This window comes from Artemia sp. Qi Xiang Cuo, chromosome 12, assembly GCF_049724085.1.
Source record: "Artemia sp. Qi Xiang Cuo chromosome 12, ASM4972408v1, whole genome shotgun sequence".
NCBI classification, from domain to species: domain Eukaryota; kingdom Metazoa; phylum Arthropoda; class Branchiopoda; order Anostraca; family Artemiidae; genus Artemia; species Artemia sp. Qi Xiang Cuo.
The window spans coordinates 14,360,427-14,380,706 of record NC_142805.1 but is presented as its reverse complement, the minus strand read 5'-3'; the positions used below and the strand labels follow the sequence as shown (position 1 = coordinate 14,380,706).

The 20,280-nt window shown below is 34.8% G+C and overlaps 1 protein-coding gene across 1 annotated transcript in view; it reads right to left on the bottom strand.

Annotated features, from left to right (window-relative positions):
- Positions 1–5,132: 5,132 nt before the first annotated feature.
- LOC148945811 (uncharacterized) overlaps positions 5,133–20,280 on the bottom strand; it is a 33,010-nt gene continuing 17,862 nt past the window's right edge. Inside the window, exons 3-4 of the mRNA XM_089098178.1 lie at positions 10,071–10,242; positions 5,133–5,510 (exon numbers count right to left, since the gene is read on the bottom strand). Coding sequence (XP_088954304.1) covers positions 5,275–5,510; positions 10,071–10,242 — 408 coding nt within the window. The 3' untranslated portion in view covers positions 5,133–5,274. The remainder of the gene's footprint in view (positions 5,511–10,070; positions 10,243–20,280) is intronic.

Here is a 20,280-nt window from a genome sequence, read left to right as displayed (position 1 = left end):
GAAGTGGGAGGAGCATTTTGTTCGCACCGAGAACGAAGACCAGAAATGATCTGCAATAAGGTTATTGGATAATTATATGAGCTGTTGTTTGAAGTAAGGCTGATTATATCAAGAGTCAGAAATTGACTTTAAATGAAACAAATTAAAGGACGCAAAATACAAATTATAAGGTTTGAAAAAAAAGTTTTTAAATACCCATCTATAATGAGATAAAGAGTTTTCTAAATAACAATCAAACAAAGCTTCGTGGTAACGCTTTGAAATGTTTGTAATTTTTATCACCAAGGACTTTTGGATTGTTTTGGTAATTGTGTTACATGGTTTAATTATTATTTTAGATAGCGATATCATTATTTATTATTAGCAATGTTTTAGCAATATCATTAACGTTATTTTATTCCAAAAATCATGAGAGCTGACCCCTGGCCTTCCCTTCAGGGCCCAACCCCCCCCCCAAAAAAAAAAAATGTGTGATGGTTGTATACAGCCAGTCATACCCACTTCCATGCCTCAAACGCGATGCCCTAATATCCTTCCACTAGCAGGGCATGTGTATATATGTGTGTTTGTTCAATTCATTGTCATTTTTTATTTAACGTCATATAATAAAGACTGTCTTCAAATAATGAAGGCAGCTAGACTACAACAGAAGGCATCTAGATTTCTATTGAAATTAATCAAGATTTAGTTGAATTTGAAGTAGAAATAGGATTTACTTAAATCAAAACATAGCCTACGATCAAACCTCATAGAGTTGAAGTCATTTTCCAAAAACTGGCTCATTTGATTGGAAATCGAAAGTTTATTCACGGCGCCGGGTACTTCAAAGTACCTGATATGCCGCCATTCATTTACCTCTTTCAATGGCCTCGAGGTTTTAAATGTCTATTGAACCTTCTTTTGAAGGTGTCAACAGAGGGATTTGCTGGGATAATATCCCCAGGAAGATCGTTCCAGATAGAAGTGCAACGCCGGATGAAGCTGTTCCTCAAGTACTCGGAATATCCTCCTTTAGATAATTGGACCGAGCTGTGTGCCTTCGTGTCTGCCTTGTCGGCCGGACAAAGGGGGGCACAATTCGAGAGAGCTCGTCTGAGGGAGGCGAATTCATGTACTTGTAGAAAACAGCCATCGACGCTACATCAAACCTTTCATTTATAGGCTGGAGCAATTCTTGTGTAGAGGCGCAGCCCGCCCTATTTGCTTTATTTTGGATCTTCTGAAGTAGTGCCAACAGCGTTTTTGAAGCACCAGCAAATAGCGGGCATCCATATTCAGCTATGGGTCTGATGCAAGACTTGTAGAGCGGGATGATCGAGCTTGATGGAAGAAGGTTTTTGCAGCAAAGAGTAACTCCCAGCCTTCTTGCGCAGGAGGTTCTCACCCGATCAAGGTGGTTGTTCCAAGAGAGATCGGGGGAGAAATGAATCCCCAGTAGAGGAAGCTCGTCGACTCTCTTTATAGCTTCATTTTTGAAGATGAAACTGCGGTGTTCACGTGGCACCTTTGATCGGGTAATTAAAAGCTCCTTTGTTTTCGATGCATTGAAGTTGATCATCCATGCATCAGACCACTTTTCAATTTTCAAAAGATCCATCTGCAGGGAAAGGGAGGCTTGTGTTGGGTCTTCGTGTTTAGGGACGGCTGAGTGTGTCGTGGTATCGTCGGCAAAGTGATGCAGAGGGTTTGCGTTGTTGTCTCCCATGTCGTTTATGTAGATAAGGAAGAGCGTAGGTCCCAAGAAACTGCCCTGGGGTACCCCTGCTTTCACTGGATATTCGCGGGAAATAAACCCGTCAAGAACAACCCGCAGTGAATGATCGTAAAGAAAGCTCTCAGTCACTTTTAACAGACATCCACGAACACCATACACATAGAGTTTCTTTAGCAGGCCACGGTGCCATACTCTGTCAAAAGCTTTCGCAATGTCGAAGGATAGTAGCCTGATGTCGTATCCCATTGCCAGTAGTTTTATCCACTCCTGATACTGGGCCACTAGGCAGTCTAATGTTGAGCGTTTCCGGCAGAATCCATATTGGCGATCGCCTAGAAGGATATTTGATTCCAGGTACTGATGAAGTGTCCAGGTACTGTATTTCGAGGGCAAACCATAAGCTATATTCTTTTTTAGATGTTCCTTCTTCACTGGGGTCTACGTAGCTCAAGGTTCAATAAGTTTCAGGTCAACCAAAAAATTTGGCCTCTTTTTTAGACTTCTTTGTTAGAGGGGGAACAACTTCAATCTAATAAATCCTTTGAATGATTTTTTTGTGCATGAATCCCTTGGTCCAAATTTCAAATTGATTTAGGAAAATAAGTTTTTGGGGCCTCTTAGCCCCTCCCCCTTCCCGCAGAAAAATGTTGATTAATTGTTTTGGTCAAAAAAATAATACCTGAAAACTTCACACCATTGAACTCCCAAGACCAAACTCGCATCACCTTTTTTCCGCTATAATAAATTTCCGCAAACAATCGAAGTTAACGTAATTTAAGGCTTTGAACAAGGGTCCTCTGGGGGGTTTTGATATACTGGGACGCATATTTATTTACATTTTCTACTATAGGGATGGGTTATAGACGTGAGTGTCAGGAGCTGGTCACTCTTGAATTTTAAAGCAGACACTAAAACTCTCAATTTATAGTTAAACAAGCACCCTCTGATTTTATACAACCGCAAATGGGAAGGGTTGAGGAGGGGATAGCCTCGTTCTATTCGAAATAAGTTCTGGGTTTAAAAATACTCTTTGCTGTCATGTTACAATATTTGTAACTATTTTTTTAATAGATAAATGACAATTATTTTTTGTTTGTCTATCAGCAATGAGCTTTTAGGGATCGTTCACTACGCAAAGACATACAAAATTTCCTAAAGCTAGGCTATTGTCTGGAAATGTCACGCTTAGCTGAGTAAATCAAAACACGCAATGCACCTCAGCCATTTCTCATGAACTGCTAGACAGATTGAATTGAAACTTTCAAAGAGTGTTGTATGTCCATTGGACCGCAAGTTCAGATTCAGGGGAGAAGCAGAGTTAAACCCAAAACTATGTGTGCATCCCGTCATCAGACTGGATGTGTAACCAGGGCACAATTCCTCTTATGCGTAAAACTTGACTAGCCTTGTGATATTATCATAATCAAATTTAATAAACTGTAACTAATTAATTTGATTAACATGAACGGTTGACCTAGTGCGACCTTTGATATTTCATTCTCGAAACTGCAAAAATGAGCACAACATCAATTCTAATAATAAACTTCAGATAGAATTTGGTTGAAAAAGACATTTTGGGTCCATAATGATAAATAAGAGAGAATACAAAACACTTATCTTCTAAAAATATAACTTTTGGTTATGGTCCAGTCGTAATTAAGGATTTCCTCTGGTTTATCTCTGCTCCACCCCCCACCCACCCCAGAGCTTGAAGATGGTTGAAAGAGAGGGGAAACAACATTTTCCAAGAGCTTATATATTCACGTCATAATGATTGCAAACGTTAATTATCGAAAAGAAGTCAGACATAGCTCCTGTTCAAAAGTAAAATCAAAGTTAAACTATCACAAAATAACATTCCTTAAGCTTTTCAGACTCAATTATCACCTGACAACACTTTTAGTATACTGGTATCTTAGTTGACAGTGTTACAGAAGCTATTTTTTAGGATTTAATACTCAATTTTTAATTAAGGAGAACCTTACATTCCCAGCATTTCAACTGTGGGTCTTCTTCTGAATAGTGGGTATCTTCATTACAGCTTTAATATGAAATTCACTCCCAAAACCTATTGAAACATGGCTTAAGGAATTTGTGCTCAAAGCCTCTCTCACTCTGTGAAAAAGTTAAATATTTGGGAGCAATATTATCACATAAAAGGCTGGACAAAGTATTTTAAATAGGTGACTAATTGAAGACGACTTCAAAAAGTACAATCTTTCAGGTTAGAAAATATATAAATGAACAGATAAAGGAACTAGAATAATTGAAGGTTGTTTTTCTCTATGATGTTTTTTTTGGGATATAGAGAGATGATAATTTTTTCTAAGTTATGATAGAGTGATATTTACCTTGGGACCTTCTTTGTATGGTCTTATTCGGTTTTTGAGAAAACTTTTTATTATTATTAAAAAAAACTTATCATTGACCTATTTGAATAGATTTTCTAACCCTAACATTCTGCTGTCACTCTAGCAAGGAGCAAGACACTAAACAAACCATGCAATAAGTTGAGTAAAACAAATAAGCATTTACGGAACTTAGTTCTGCATACCCCCCGGAAAAGAATATCAATGAGACTTTTTCATTACAAATTTCATACTGAACACGAACAATCCTTCCTTAAAATATTTGTTAATGCGTGTAAACTACAAAATATCAACCAATATAATTTTTATCAAATCAAAACATATTTCCCCCGATCAGCAAAAAAAAAAACACCCCTAAATTTGCTCAATGGATTTACCCGTGTTAGTGAAAATAAGTTGTTTTCTTATTTTATGTAGGAATAAATTTCATGCCTTTAGTCAACTACCAATAGAAAGCAAGCTGTTAAATATAAGAAAAACATATATACAATACAGAAAATATATACAAAAAGCTTAACAAAGAAAGAATTGCAATAAAATTGCAATCCGTAAGGTTTTCTTATGGATTGCTGAGACAAAAACTTCTGTAATATGAATTCTTTGATAAATCAAATATGAACATTTTAATATACATATAACAGCCTTAAACACTGAGTTTTCCCTCAGTATGGCTTCTTAGATGACAAGATGTCTCCTTACTTGATGTAAAACATTTCTTGAATGTATCACATTTAAAAGCTTTTTCTCCAATATTAGTTCTTTGATGATCCAATAAGCTGGCACTTGAAGAAAAACATTTCTTGCATATATCAAATTCAAAAGGTGTGAATCCCATATGAGTTCTTTGGTGAATAATTAGGAGGACTTTTGCGGGGAATGTTTTCTCGCATATAAGAAAGACAAATGGTTTTTCTCCCGTATGAGTTCTATGATGATGGGATAAACTGGCACTTGAAGAAAAACATTTCCTGCATATATCACATTCAAAATGTTTTTTTCCAGTATGAGTTCTCTGATGACATGATAATCCGTAAATTGAAATAAAACACTTCTGACATCTATCACATTTGAAGGGTTTTTCTCCAGTATGAGTTCTTTGATGTTTAGAGAGGTTGGATTTGTCACAGAACTTTTTCTCGCAAATATCACATTCAAAAGGTTTATCTCCAGTATGAGTTCGGTGATGACCAATTAAACCGGTGCTTGAAGTAAAACATTTCTTACATATATCAAATCACAGTCGAAAGGTATTTTTCCATTATGAGAAACCTCCTGTTTTGCCACATTATTTTCACCAAATTTATAAATGTGACTTGGCACCTCATTTTGACTTGTCAAATTCTTTTCTTTTTTTAGACATATCCTTGCAGGACCTGACATACCAGGTAATCCATATCCTTGTTTGCTCATATCATTGTCAAAGGACACTGCAACAAAAAGAACTAAAATAGTGTAAAATTCTCTCGAAATTACAATGACTTCTATTTTTCTAGCTCATTGTAAGTTTAGCACACAACTCAGCTCTGAAAGTTTTAGCCTTACACAGTTATATTAAAATAAATCTTAATGACTTTTACCTCGTGACACAATTCTCTCACTTCTCAAAAGCGTTAGGTTTGTCTATTTCGACTTCTAAAAGCAAAGCAATCCGAATTAATAGACAAAAATATCTAAGGTATTGTTTTGAATAGCTCTCCTTATTGGGAACTGTTTCTGATCAACAGTTCGTGGTAACGAACTGTAGGTAAGGAGCAACCCAGCTCAATGGTAACCGAAACTCTAGAAAACGGGATTTTGATACCAATAGATACATCAAAAGAATCAGATTTTAATAATGATTTCAAATATATAAGTTTCAACAAGTTTAGTCCTACCAATCAAAAGTTAGACGCCTGAGAACATTTATCTGATTTTCGATAAAAGGGGGAAAGAACCCCTAAAATTTATAGAACCTTTATGAAAATCACACCATCATATTCAGCGTATCAGAGAACCCTATTGTAGAGGTTTCAAGCTCCTATCTGCAAAAATGTGGAATTTTGCAATTTTTGTCAGAAGAAAGATCACGGATGCGTGTTTATTTTTTTTTTTTTCCAGGGGTGATCGTATCGACCCAGTGGTCCTTGAATACTCTGGAAGGGCTCCTTGGAACGGAAATTAAAAGCTCTAGTGCCCTTTTTAAATGACCCAAAAAATGGATGGCAACTAGGCCCCCTCCCACGCTCATTTTTCCCCAAGTCACCCAATCAAAATTGTGAGATAGGCATTTCTCAATGCCATGTGGGAAGTTTTGTGTAATGTGAGAGGATCTTTCCATGAAGGAAGTTTTCATGGAGGTAGGGACATTGCTATGAAGGGGGCGCCAGATTTCGCAGCATTATTTAAAAAAAGATCAGAAATTAAATAAAAAAAAACAAGTTTTTCAGCTGGAAGTAAAGAGCAACATCAAAACTTAAAACGAGCAGAAAATATTACGTATATGATTGGGTTCAGCCCCTAGTCAATACCTCACTCTTTAAGTCAAAGATTTTTTAGTACTTTCATAAGAGCTATTTCCAAAACGTTCCAAAAACGTTCAAAAATTAAATAAAAAAAAACCAGTTTTATTAACTGAAAGTAAGGAACGACGTTAAAACTTAAAACGAACAAAAATGATTTCGTATATGAAAGGGACTGTCCTCTTCTCAACGCCTCGGTCTTTACGCTAAAGTTTGACTTTCTCACAACTCTATTTTTTTTTAAATAAAAAACTTTAGCGTAAAGAGCGAGGTGTTGCGAAGGGGACAGCCCCTTTAATATACGTAATAATTTCTGTTCGATTTAAATTTTAACGTTGTTCCTTACTTTCACTTAAAAAAAATTGTTTTTTTTATTCAATTCCAAACTAAGACGGCTGATTCCTCAATCTAATAAATTATCTCTGGAATAACACTATCCAGAAACTAGCTCTACTATAACATTTTGCTAATTTTAATTTAAGTCCATCACTAGAAGGAATGACTGATTTTGTTTAAGTTTATGTAAGTCCGAAGATGGAATATGGCATTCATTGTTTTGTCAATAGTTCCTCATATCCTGAATCAGCAGTCCGTATTGCTATGAGACTTTTTTTTTAGCACACCCCAATTACTAAAATAAGAAACCTGTCAGGGATCAACCAACTGCAGGAAAGAACTCTGCTTCAGAAAAGAAGCCATTTCACCAGAATACAAGCATAAGTTAATCAACATTTTGAATACTAAAAAACCTTTAATAAAGCACCCACTATAAATTTAGTCTCATCTTTATGGAATTTTATCTAAAAGAGATTTGGGACTGGTCTTTTCAGTGGATGGATACTTTCTCCTTTGTGAATTCCCCACCGTGGGAGATGCCTCCCGTTGAGTGACATACGGGCATGCTGCTAAAGAATAAATATTGTCATTCAGCCCAAGAAGTTAAGGCAACCTTTGAATATTATGTGAATATCCATTTACCTATTCATATGTATGTCTATACTGAGGGTTCTGTTAGATTCAAAAGCTGTTGCAGCTGCCTCTATCCAAAACCTAAATCTGAATATTTTTCTGAGTGTATCATCACTACTTTCTGCCGAATTATTTACAGTACGACTCGCAATAAATACTTTAATTGGTCTGGATATTTCTTCAAACAACATCCAGTTCCTGTCAGATTCTCTTCCATCAATTCATCTTCTAAGTCAATTAAATTATAATGCTGATGATCACGACTTTCAAGGTATACGCTAAAAGATCGGTTTGCTGTTATCAACCAGATATTCTATTGCATTCAATCATATACCTAGCCGTAAACATATCATATATAATGAAATGGCAGAAAATCTTGCAAATAAGGCAGCAGATACCTCCCCCCCTCCCCGCCAAGAAATGTAAGGACTATGGGTTTTAGAGATTTTGTTTGAGCTCAAACAAGAATCGTTCCTTGTCCTTTGAATTCTAAGGATTTTAATGTCCTTTATAAGCTAATATCCTTTCATGCTCTATCTTAACCTAAAAGCAGGAACTATTTTAGTTAATAGTGATCTTTTTAAATAGATTTTCCACCACACCCCATATGCAGAAATTTCTCTCAGACATCCGGGAACACTAAACATGTGATTCTTGAATGTAATCCAATGGATCAAGATCCTAGGAGACTGGAAAATTACTGCCTTCAATTGCAAATCCATACATCATTTAAAACTACTACCACTAACAGCTCACCGCAGCACCTAGCTGCCTGAGGCCAACACAGCTACACACAATCCTCCTCCATCCCAATCTATTCAAAGCCTCCCTCTTTACACCCTCCCAGGGAGTTCCAATCTCCCTTAAATTAGTCTTTTTGACATCCTCCTACCCCAACCGTGGACGACCTGCTTTCTGTTTAGCCCGAGACGGTTGGCCAAAAAGGACAATCTTCGGCAATATGTCATCCTCCATCTGCAGAACGTGCCTTAGCCATCTCAACCTTTCTCTCGTTACCACCTTAGAAAGTGGGACTGATCCACAGTTTTCATACAGCCTATTGTGTTACATACGGTCAGTCAACCAGGTACCCAGAACAATCTGTAGGCAATTTTCCTGAAAAACTTGCAGCAAATCTTCATCCGCTTTTCGGAGCACCCATACTTAAGAACCCTACTTCACCACTGTCATCACTGTCGCTTCCAATATTCTAATCTTGTTTTGCAGATTTCGCCCCCTGTTCTTTAAAGCTTTTCTATCTTTTGTTTGCTTCACGTCACCTTTTTATCTTCAGTTATTCCTTAGCTTAGCGACTCAGCCTTCTTAAAATTTCATCTAGCACCCTAAACACGCAAAATCTCAAGAGGCTTATTTCTTTATGTACTCGGATTAATTGCTCCCTTTCACATGATTTGGAAGGCACAATCTACAGATTGATAATAATGACCCTAAAAAGACGCCATTATTACTAGTATAATATTGATTATTTTCAGATTGCAGATGTTTTTGGAAAATATCTAGGATCATCCAATAATCCATAAAAGTATTCCAGGAAATTCAAAAAAGTAAATTTTCTAGTAAAATCTAAAGACCTTGTAAAGATATAGAAGAAGATTTTAAAATCCTCCTTGAGGTAGGTAGTTTCGAAGACCACACTACCTTTCCATGATGTTCAATTAACTGTTCAACAGCACCAGATTTTGTTATTTAATAGTAAAACATCAACAAAAATCTGGATATTTCGGTCAAATATACAGTGACAGTTTTCAGCAGATAAACTAAAATAATATCAATAAAATGTTGAAATTTATACAAAACAACAAATTAATTAAATATTGTTTAATGATCTTATATTTTTAAAAGCGGTTAAAAATACAAATTTCTTTGGTTTCCTAGATCTGGTAAACAGAAGTCAAAAGTACTGGGAGAAACGAAATTTACTATATTTGACTGTAGAAAATTGTAAATTTAGTTTAAGCCAAATTGACCAGCGTCTCTATTCAAAGCCAGATTTTTGCATAAGTTATTTTAATTTCAATGGTCTCCCTAAAAACTTATTTAAATATCATGGTCCCTAATATCAAAACAGACATTTTAGAACACAATAAAAGTAAAAGAAATTTAAAAAGGGTTCAGTTAGAGTCGAGGTGAAATTTGTAGCTTTGAATCATTGTTTCAGATTCTTGATGTTGTACTAATCTAATTTTTAAAGGCTGGTTGGTACGTAGTACAAAAGAGATTTAGGACAAAATAACCTGAATCTGCGGTTAAAAAGTTTCAAATAAAACTAAGTTTGCCATTTTATTCAGGGGTTTATTTGGATACAATATTCTATGTCTCGATTATCAAAACCAGCTGGGATTATTGTTTACTAAATATTTTTTTCAAAAGCAACCAATCCACACTGATGCAATAAACACCTATCTTTCAGGCTGCGCCGCAATTTAAAGGAACGTTTAAGATACATCTTCTCATTTTGGACACACAAAAATACAGAAGATGAGGATGTCTAAAGCGTACCTTCATCTAGGTCAATGTTTGACTCCAGTTTAAGATGGTCAGCATTGAGTTTAAAATCTCCAGATATGCCAGAAGAAACAGCAAAAAGATTGGCTTCATTTTCAATAAATAGCATAGAATGTGTACTTCCAAAAATATCTTTATCGTCATTTGAGGATATATGCTCATCACACTCAAATAAAATCAGGCCGCTGGCACGTATTTTTTTTACCGTTTGGTTTGGGATGGGGTCAATGGTGTGACTCTGTAAGCTCAGCTGGAGTTGACCCAGCTTTAAATGGGCATCTGAGAAAATCTGTGGGAAAAACATAGGAAGCGTTGGATGATTTGCCCCCAACCACACAGTGCACTCTCGGCCGAAGGCATTGAATCCTGGGATTGGTACCTACGTAGCGCGGACCATTGATCAGCATTAAAAAAGTTTTTTTTAAGTTTAAGTAAGTTTAAGTTAGTTCATGGATGTGTAAAGGTAAATTGATCCTCTCAGCATCTCGTCACTTCATAACTGTATACAAAAGATGAAGAGCATCAGATTTGGATAATGAGGATAATGGCCAATTATTATAGGTTGTGTCAAAAAGTTTCTTCATCAAGGTTGAGCCAATAGGTCTTCCTAGTAAGGAGCCAACCACCTATAGTAACAAAAAACTTAAGACTCATTTAGAAAAAAAACTGCCTAGTCAGAAAAACATAGCATTTCAAGCTGATTAGTGACTCACCACTCAGGTGACAATGCAGAATAGCAAAAAAACTGACTATTATTTTGTGTTATGTTAATAGTAAAAAGTTTAGAAAAGATATTTATATCAATAAGCTCATTAGTTTCAGATCTATCCATTCACTGAGGCAGAATTATAATATTAATCAGCCTTTTTCCTCGGGAAGGATCTAGACTTTCTTTTCAAACTGGGAAACTGATCTTGTTTCAAATTTTAGACCAATTTTTTACCAAAAAAAAAATCAATCAATCGATCAATCAATCAACCATACATAGCATATTTCCAAAATGTACTTCGAAGATTGACAGAGTTAAATCTTTACTAGGAAATTATATCAGATTGTTATCTAGCATTAAAACATTGAGTCGTAAGAGAACTATAAACGAACTGGACATTTGTATCCTGTCACGATTTATCCCTGTCCCAGGAGCTTCAATAGGCAACAATGAAACAAATTTTGAATAATATACGACTCAAAAATTATTGAAAATGAAAGCTGATTTACTAAAATAACTGCTATTTAATTTGATTTTTAATGTATTTTATAATATGATTTTTTAGGAACTTAAAAAAAGCCTGAAATCCTGACGAAAGTTCAGTTTTTTTGAAGCACAGTTCATATAATTATCCAGTATGATCATTCCCTATCTCACCCATTATAAAAACCCGGACCGGAGTGCGAGTGCTCCAGAGAACGTAGAAACATAAGCAGCGTCAGATCTTTTCATGGGTAGACAATTCAGACGCGAAACAATCGGAAACAAGTGGAAACCCGCTATTAATAACTGCACGAAGAAGTGGGAGGAGCATTTTGTTCGCACCGAGAACGAAGACCAGAAATGATCTGCGATAAGGTTACTGGATAATTATATGAACTGTTGTTTGAAATAAGGCTGATTATATCAAGAGTCAGAAATTGACTTTAAATGAAACAAATTAAAAGACGCAAAATGCAAATTACAAGGTTTAAAAAAAAAGTTTTTAAATAACCATCAATAATGAGATAAAGAGTTTTCTAAATAACCATCAAACCAAGTTTCGTAGCAACGCTTGGAAATGTTTGTAATTTTTATCACCAAGGAATTTTGGATTGTTTTGGTAATTGTGTTACATGGTTTAATTATTATTTTAGATAGCGATATCATTATTTATTATTAGCAATATTTTAGCAATATCATTAACGTTATTTTATTCCAAAAATCATGAGAGCTGACCCCGGGCCTTCCCGTCATGCCCCCCCCTCCCAAAAAATGGGTGATGGGTGTTTACAGCCAGGCCCACCCCCACCCCTGCATCAAACCCGATGCCCTAATATCCTTCCACGAGCAGGACATGTGTATATATGTGTGTTTGTTCAATTCATTGTCATTTTTTATTTAACGTCATATAATAAAGACTGTCTTCAAATAATGAAGGCAGCTAGACTACATCAGAAGGCATCTAGATTTCTATTGAAATTAATCAAGATTTAGTTGAATTTGAAGTAGAAATAGGATTTACTTAAATCAAAACATAGCCTACGATCAAACCTCATAGAGTTGAAGTCATTTTCCCAAAACTGGCTCATTTGATTGGAAATTGAAAGTTTTTGTTCCCTTTTAAGAGTCAAATGAGATCAGAGTGGGACCAGCCCCCTTTACACCTTTTCCCTCAAATGGACCCGATCAAAATTTTAAGATGGCTATTTTGTTGAAAGTAGTCAACAGGCGAAAAACTATGCCTCCGGAGTTAACATTACCTCATCCCCTGGGGCAAGTACTATTAATTCTGCTAATTGCCTATTGTTGTCATATAAGGTTTTTATGGAAGAGGTAATAGTATAAAGTTTGAAGGAGGCCAATTGGATTGGAAACTCAAAGTTCAGAATTTGCTTTTTAAGAGTCTAAACTTACCGGAGGATAACCAGCCCCTCCTCACGCCCATCTATCCCAAAATGCTTCCGATAAAAATATTGAGATAGCCATTTCGTTCAAAATAGTCCAAAAGTCAAACAACCATACCTCAGGGGTTTACAAACACCCAAGAAGCCCTGAACCAGGGCTGCCACTTATACAAGTTTTCCAGTGATAGCATGTAAGGTTTGTTTTTCATTAATAAAAGAGGGCATGTTTGGTTCTGTATCTCCTAAGGGGGGCGGGGCAACCAGCTCCCCTCCCCCCAATGCAGGAGGGCTCAGGGGAGAGTTGTAATTTATGCCCAGGGGCATATAGGGTTTTATGGAAGAGGTGGTCGTACAAACCTCGGAGGGAGTTCAAAAGATTAAAAATTGAAATTTCTAGTTCCCTTTTTCAGAATCAAAAGTAACCGGATGGCAACTATCCCTCCCCCTCAAAACACCCTCTTTTCACCAAATGCATCTGATTGAATTTTTGAGATAGTCATTTTGTTAAAAATAGACCAAAGATCCTATAAAAAAAACTCCAGGGTTTACACAACCCCCAGCATCCAGGAGACAAGTGATTTAAGTTATACCCCGGGGGGATATAAGGTTTTTCATGGAAGGGCTGAACGTAGAAACTTTGAGGGGACTTAATGGATTGAAAACGGAAAGTTCTAGTTCCTTTTTTAAGAGTCCAAACGAACCAGAGGACAGTTAGTCCTCTCCTCTGCCCCTTTTTTGCCCAAATGCATCCTATCGAATTTTTTAGATAACTATTTTGTTCAAAATAGACCAAATATCATATAACAAAACTCCGGGGTTGAAATCTCCCCCCCCCCAATTAGCACCAACTTGTTACCGATATTTTTTTAACCGTAGAACTGACTCCTAATCCTCCCTCTGCCAAAAATAGCTTATTAACGACATTTTATTCCAAAAATCATCGGATCTGACCTTTGGCCCGTACTCGAAGGCCCGACTCCCTCCCACCAAAAAAACTTATTAACGACGTTTTGTTCCAAAAATCATGGGAGCTGACCCCTTGCCCTCCCTCCATGGCCTGACCCCATACCAAAAAGTTATTAAAAAATTTTTGTCTAAGAAATTATGGGAGCTAACCACTTACCCTCCCTCCATGGCTAAGTCCTCCTTCCTCCAAAAAATATAAACAATGTTTTATGCCAAAACATATGGAAGCTGATTCTCAGCCCTCCAGGCTCCTAACCAAATAAATTATTAACGATGCTTTAGTCCAAAAATTACAGGAGCTGAGCCCTGGCCCTACCCCCCCCCCCTCCCCCCAAAAAATCTAAAACCAAATTACTCATTGGAATACTATCATGTATTTTTAAATATTTGAATATCTGAATATATATATAAAAAAAATTGGAAAAAGGGAATTTTAAAAAACTTGAAAATTTGGCAACCAAAATCAAACAAAAACTAATTAAAAAAAAGTTTCTCAAAGAAAAGTAAAGGCGATACTAAACTTACGACAAGAACAAATAAAAACATACAATAATTCAAACCGTAACAACCAGAAATTACTATTAGAGAACAAATGAAACCCCCAAAAACATAAACCCAAATATAGACAGTCATAGCAAGAAACATGCAAAAAGTATATTAGTACTTTTTGAATAAACAAATCTTAAAACGAGTAAAGCTGAAATTGAATATGAAGATCCTGCTTAAAATGAGGAGAAATCTTTTGCTATCGAAGTTTTAAATGAAACCCAAAACGAACACACACTAAATAAACAACCATAGCCAACAAACATACCAAAGGTGCTAACATAAATAAATAAATAAAAAAAAAATCAAAATAAAAATTGAATATTGCAAATCAAGCTTAAAATGAACAAAATCTCTACAAAGAAAAGTTTGAGTACTGCCTCATTCCCTATCTGTAAGAGTCTAAAACCTACTGCGTCATTGGCACTTTACTGTATACTATATGTTTCTTTAAAAGTTTTGAAAAGAACTAATAAAATCAAACTGAACATATATAATTGATGTATAATGATATTCATTGTTGAAAACTCACCAGTTAAAGATTGTATTTCACTGTAACTTAATTTTCATTTTCAACGCTGTAATAACTGGAAAAGAAAATATTTGTAATATAATTCGTTTTTGGTCAGGTGCCAATGATGCAGCAGGTTTTAGACTTTTACAGTTAGGGAAAAGGCCAGTATCCAAACTCTTTTTTTGTAAAACTATATTTTTCTTGATCAGCCTTAGAAAAAAAACTAATAAAATAAAACTGAATATTCAATACATAATGATGATAATTGCTGAAAGCTCCTCAGTTCAAAATTAAATTGTACTGTAATTTTTATGTTTATTTTCAATGATGCAATATATACAAAAGATAATACTTGTAATATAATTCGTTTTCAGTAAAGCTCCAATGATGCAGTAAGTTTTAGACTTTTACAGTTAGGGAAGGAGGTAGTACCCTTTGTAGAGATTTTTGTTCATTTTAGGCTTGATTTGCACGTTCAATTTACTTTTAACCGTTTTTAGATTTATTTATTGATTTATCTTAGTACCTGTTGTATGTTTGTTTGATATGATGGTTTATCTAATTTATGTTTGGTTTGAATTTCATTTATACTTCAATAGGAAAAATTTTTTTTTTTTTTTTAAAATTGATTTGCATATTCAATTTAAGCTTTATTTGTTTTAAGATTTATTTATTCATTTATAGTAGTACCTGTTGGATGTTTTTTTACTATGACTGTTTACTTCATTTCAGTTTGTTTTTGGGTTTCAATTTTTCTTCCATAGTAATTTCTAGTCATTTTGAGTTTGAATTATTCTAGACTTTTATATCTTCTAATCTTAACTTTAATATGGCCTTTACTTTTTTTTTAAAAAACTTCGTTTTCAGAAAGTTTTTTTTTTGTAATTAATTTGTCTGGAAATGACGATATTTAGTATCCCTTTAAGGTAATAAAAGAGACAAGCTAATTGCCCATAATAGCAATTACCTTGCTTAACAGCAGTGAAGCCTAACAGTATGGGTATTTCCATATCTTATACAAGCCTCGTTCTATTCGAAATAAGTTCTGGGTTTAAAAATACTCTTTGCTGTCATGTTACAATATTTGTAACTATTTTTTTAATAGCTAAATGGCAATTATGTTTTGTTTGTCTATCAGCAATGAGCTTTTAGGGATCGTTCACTACGCAAAGACATACAAAATTTCCTAAAGCTAGGCTATTGTCTGGAAATGTCACGCTTAGCTGAGTAAATCAAAACACGCAATGCACCTCAGCCATTTCTCATGAACTGCTAGACAGATTGAATTGAAACTTTCAAAGTGTTGTATGTCTATTGGAACGCAAGTTCAGATTCAGGGGAGAAGCAGAGTTAAACCCAAAAACTATATGTGTATCCAGTCATCAGACTGGATGTGTAACCAGGGCACAATCACTCTTATGCGTAAAACTTGACTAGCCTTGTGATATTATCATAATCAAATTTAATAAACTGTAACTAATTAATTTGATTAAAAAGAACGGTTGACCTAGTGCGACCTTTGATATCCCATTCTCAAAACTGCAAAAATGAGCACAACATCAATTCTAATAATAAACTTCAGATAGAATTTGGTTGAAAAAGACATTTTGGGTCCATAATGATAAATAAGAGAGAATACAAAACACTTATCTTCTAAAAATATAACTTTTGGTTATGGTCCAGTCGTAATTAAGGATTTCCTCTGGTTTATCTCTGCTCCACCCCCACCCACCCTAGAGCGGTAAGATGGGTGTAAGAGAGGGGAAACAACAATTTCCAAGAGCTTAAATATTCAAATCATAATGATTGCAAACGTTAATTATCGAAAAGAAGTCAGACATAGCTCCTGTTCAAAAGTAAAATCAAAGTTAAACTATCACAAAATAACATTCCTTAAGCTTTTCAGACTCAATTATTACCTGACAACACTTTTAGTATACTGGTATCTTAGTTGACAGTGTTACAGAAGCTATCTTTTAGGATTTAATGCTCAATTTTAAGTAAGGCAGAACTCTACAGTCCCAGCATTTCAACTGTGGGTCTTCTTTTGAATACTGGGTATCTTCATTACAGCTTTAATATGAAATTCACTCCCAAAACCTATTGAAACATGGCTTAAGGAATTTGTGCTCAAAGCCTCTCTCACTCTGTGAAAAAGTTAAATATTTGGGAGCAATATTATCAGATAAAAGGCTGAACAAAGTATTTTAAATAGGTGACTAATTGAAGACGACTTCAAAAAGTACAATATTTCAGGTTAGAAAATATATAAATGAACAGATAAAGAACTTAAAATAATTGAAGATTATTTTTCTCTATGGTGTTGTTTTTTGGGATATAGAGAGAGGATGATTTTTTCTAAGTTATGATAGAGTGATATTTGCCTTGGGACCTTTTTTGTATAGATTTTCTAACACTAACTACATTCTGCTGTCACTATAGTAAGGAGCAAGGCACTAAACAAACCATGCAATAAGATGAGTAAAACAAATTAGCATTTACGGAACTTAGTTCTGCATACCCCCGGAAAAGAATATTAATAAGACTTTTTCATAACAAATTTCATACTGAACACAGACAATCCTTCCTTAAAATATTTGTTCATGTGTGCAAACTACAAAATATCAACCAATATAATTTTTACCAAATCAAAACACATTTCAGCCGATCAGAAAAAAAAACACCCCTAAATTTGCCCAATGGATTCACCCGTGTTAATGAAAATAAGTTGTTTTCTTATTTTATGTAGGAATAAAGTTCATGCCTTTAGTCAACTACCAATAGAAAGCAAGCTGTTAAATATAAGAAAAACATATATACAATACAGAAAATATATACAAAAAGCTTAACAAAGAAAGAATTGCAATAAAATTGCTATCCGTAAGGTTTTCTTATGGATTGCTGATAAAAAAACTTCTGTAATATGAATTCTTTGATAAATCAAATATGAACATTTTAATATACATATAACAGCCTTAAACACTGGGTTTTCCCTCAGTATGGCTTCTTAGATGACAAGATGTCTCCTTACTTGATGTAAAACTTCTCTTGAATGTATCACATTTAAAAGCTTTTTCTCCAATATTAATTCTTTGATGATAAAATAATCTGGCAATTGAATAAAAACATTTCTTGCATATATCAAATTCAAAAGGTGTGAATCCCATATGAGTTCTTTGGTGAATAATTAGAAGGACTTTTGCGGGGAATGTTTTCTCGCATATAAGAAAGACAAATGGTTTTTCTCCCGTATGAGTTCCATGATGATGGGATAAACTGGCACTTGAAAAAAAACCTTTCTTACATATATTACACTCAAAAGGTTTTTTTCCAGTATGAGTTCTCTGATGACAAGATAAACCGTAAACTGAAATAAAACACTTCTGACATCTATCACATTTGAAGGGTTTTTCTCCAGTATGAGTTCTTTGATGTTTAGAGAGGTTGGATTTTTCACAGAACTTTTTCTCGCAAATATCACATTCAAAAGGTTTATCTCCAGTATGAGTTCGGCGATGACCAGATAAACCGGCACTTGAAGTAAAACATTTCTTACACATATCACATCACAGTCGAAAGGTATTTTTCCATTATGAGAAACCTCCTATTTTGCCACATTATTTTCACCAAATTTATAAATGTGACTCGGCACCTCATTTTGACTTGTCAAATTCTTTTCTTTTTTTAGACACATCCTTGCAGGACCTGACATACCAGGTAATCCACATCCTTGTTTGCTCATATCATTGTCAAAGGACACTTTAACAAAAAGAACTAAAATAGTGTAAAATTCGCTCAAAATTACAATGACTTCTATTTTTCTAGCTCATTGTTAGTTTAGCACACAACTCAGCTTTGAAAGTTTTAGCCTTACACAGTTATAATAAAATAAATCTTAATGACTTTTACCTCGTGCTAAAATCTCTCACTTCTCAAAAGCATTAGGTTTGTCTATTTCGACTTCTAAAAGCAAAGCAATCCGAATTACTAGACAAAAATATCTAAGGTACTGTTTTGAATAGCTCTCCTTTTTGGGAACTGTTTCTGATCAAAAGGTTCGTGGTAATGAACTGTAGGTAAGGAGCAACCCAGCTCAATGGTAACCGAAACTCTAGAAAACGGGATTTTGATACCAATAGATACATCAAAAGAATCAGATTTTAATAATGATTTCAAATATATAAGTTTCAACAAGTTTAGTCCTACCCATCAAAAGTTACGCGCCTGAGAACATTTGGCTGATTTTCGATAAAAGGGGGAAATACCCCCTAAAATTTATAGAACCTTTATGAAAATCACACCATCATATTCAGCGTATCCGAGAACCCCATTGTAGAGGTTTTAAGCTCCTATCTACAAAAATATGGAATTCTGCATTTTTTGCCAAAAGGAAGATCACGGATGCGTGTTTATTTTTATTATTTTTTTTTCCAGGGGTGATCGTATCGACCCAGTGGTCCTAGAATACCGTGGAAGGGCTCATTCGAACGGAAATTAAAAGTTCTAGTGCACTTTTTAAGTGAGCCAAAAAATGGATGGCAACTAGGCTCCCTCCCACGCTCATTTTTTCCCCAAAGTCACCCAATCAAAATTTTGAGATAGGCATTTCTCAATGCCATGTGGGAAGTTTTGTGTAATGTGGGAGGATCTTTCCATGAAGGTAGTTTCCTTGGGGAAGGAACATTGCTATGAAGGGGGCGCCAGATTTCCCAGCATTATTTAAAAAAAGATCAGAAATTAAATAAATAATAAACAAATTTTTCAACTGAAAGTAAAGAGCAACATCAAAACTTAAAACGAACAGAAAATATTACGTACATGATTGGGTTCACCCACTAGTCAATACCTCACTCTTTAAGTCAAATATTTCTTAGTACTTTCGTAAGAGCTATTTATTATTCTAATTAACGGCCTTTCTGAGTAAGGGATTATTTTTAAAGAATTGGAACAAAATTCGAACTTTGGCTTAAAGAGCGAAGTATTGAATAGGGGGTGAACCCCCTAATATACTTTTTAAAAATATATGAATATGAAACGTAAGTTCGTTACGTAAGTTAATTCGTAAGTTACGTATATTTATTACTAATAAAAACGTTCGTAAATAAAATTAAACAAGTTTCGAGAAAGCCATTTAACCAAATAAAAGTAAAACTAATATGCAAATTTTGTTTTGATTATACGTGTACGGTGAGCCAAAATCAAAACCTGTATTAATCCAAAAACGTTCAAAAATTAAATAAAAAAAAAACAAGTTTTATTAACTGAAAGTAAGGAACGACGTTAAAACTTAAAACGAACAGAAATGATTCCGTATATGAAAGGGGCTGTGCCCGCCGAAACGCAGCGTTATTTACGATAAATTTTGAATTTCTCACAACTATTTTTTTTTTTAAATAAAAACTTTAGCGTACTGTGCGAGGCGTGGAGACGGGCACAGCCCCTTTCATATACGGAATAATTTCTGTTCGTTTTAAATTATAACGTCGTTCCTTACTTTCAGTTAAAAAAAACATGTTTTTTTTTATTTAATTCCAAACTAAGACGGCTGATTCCACAATCTAATAAATTATCTCTGGAATAACA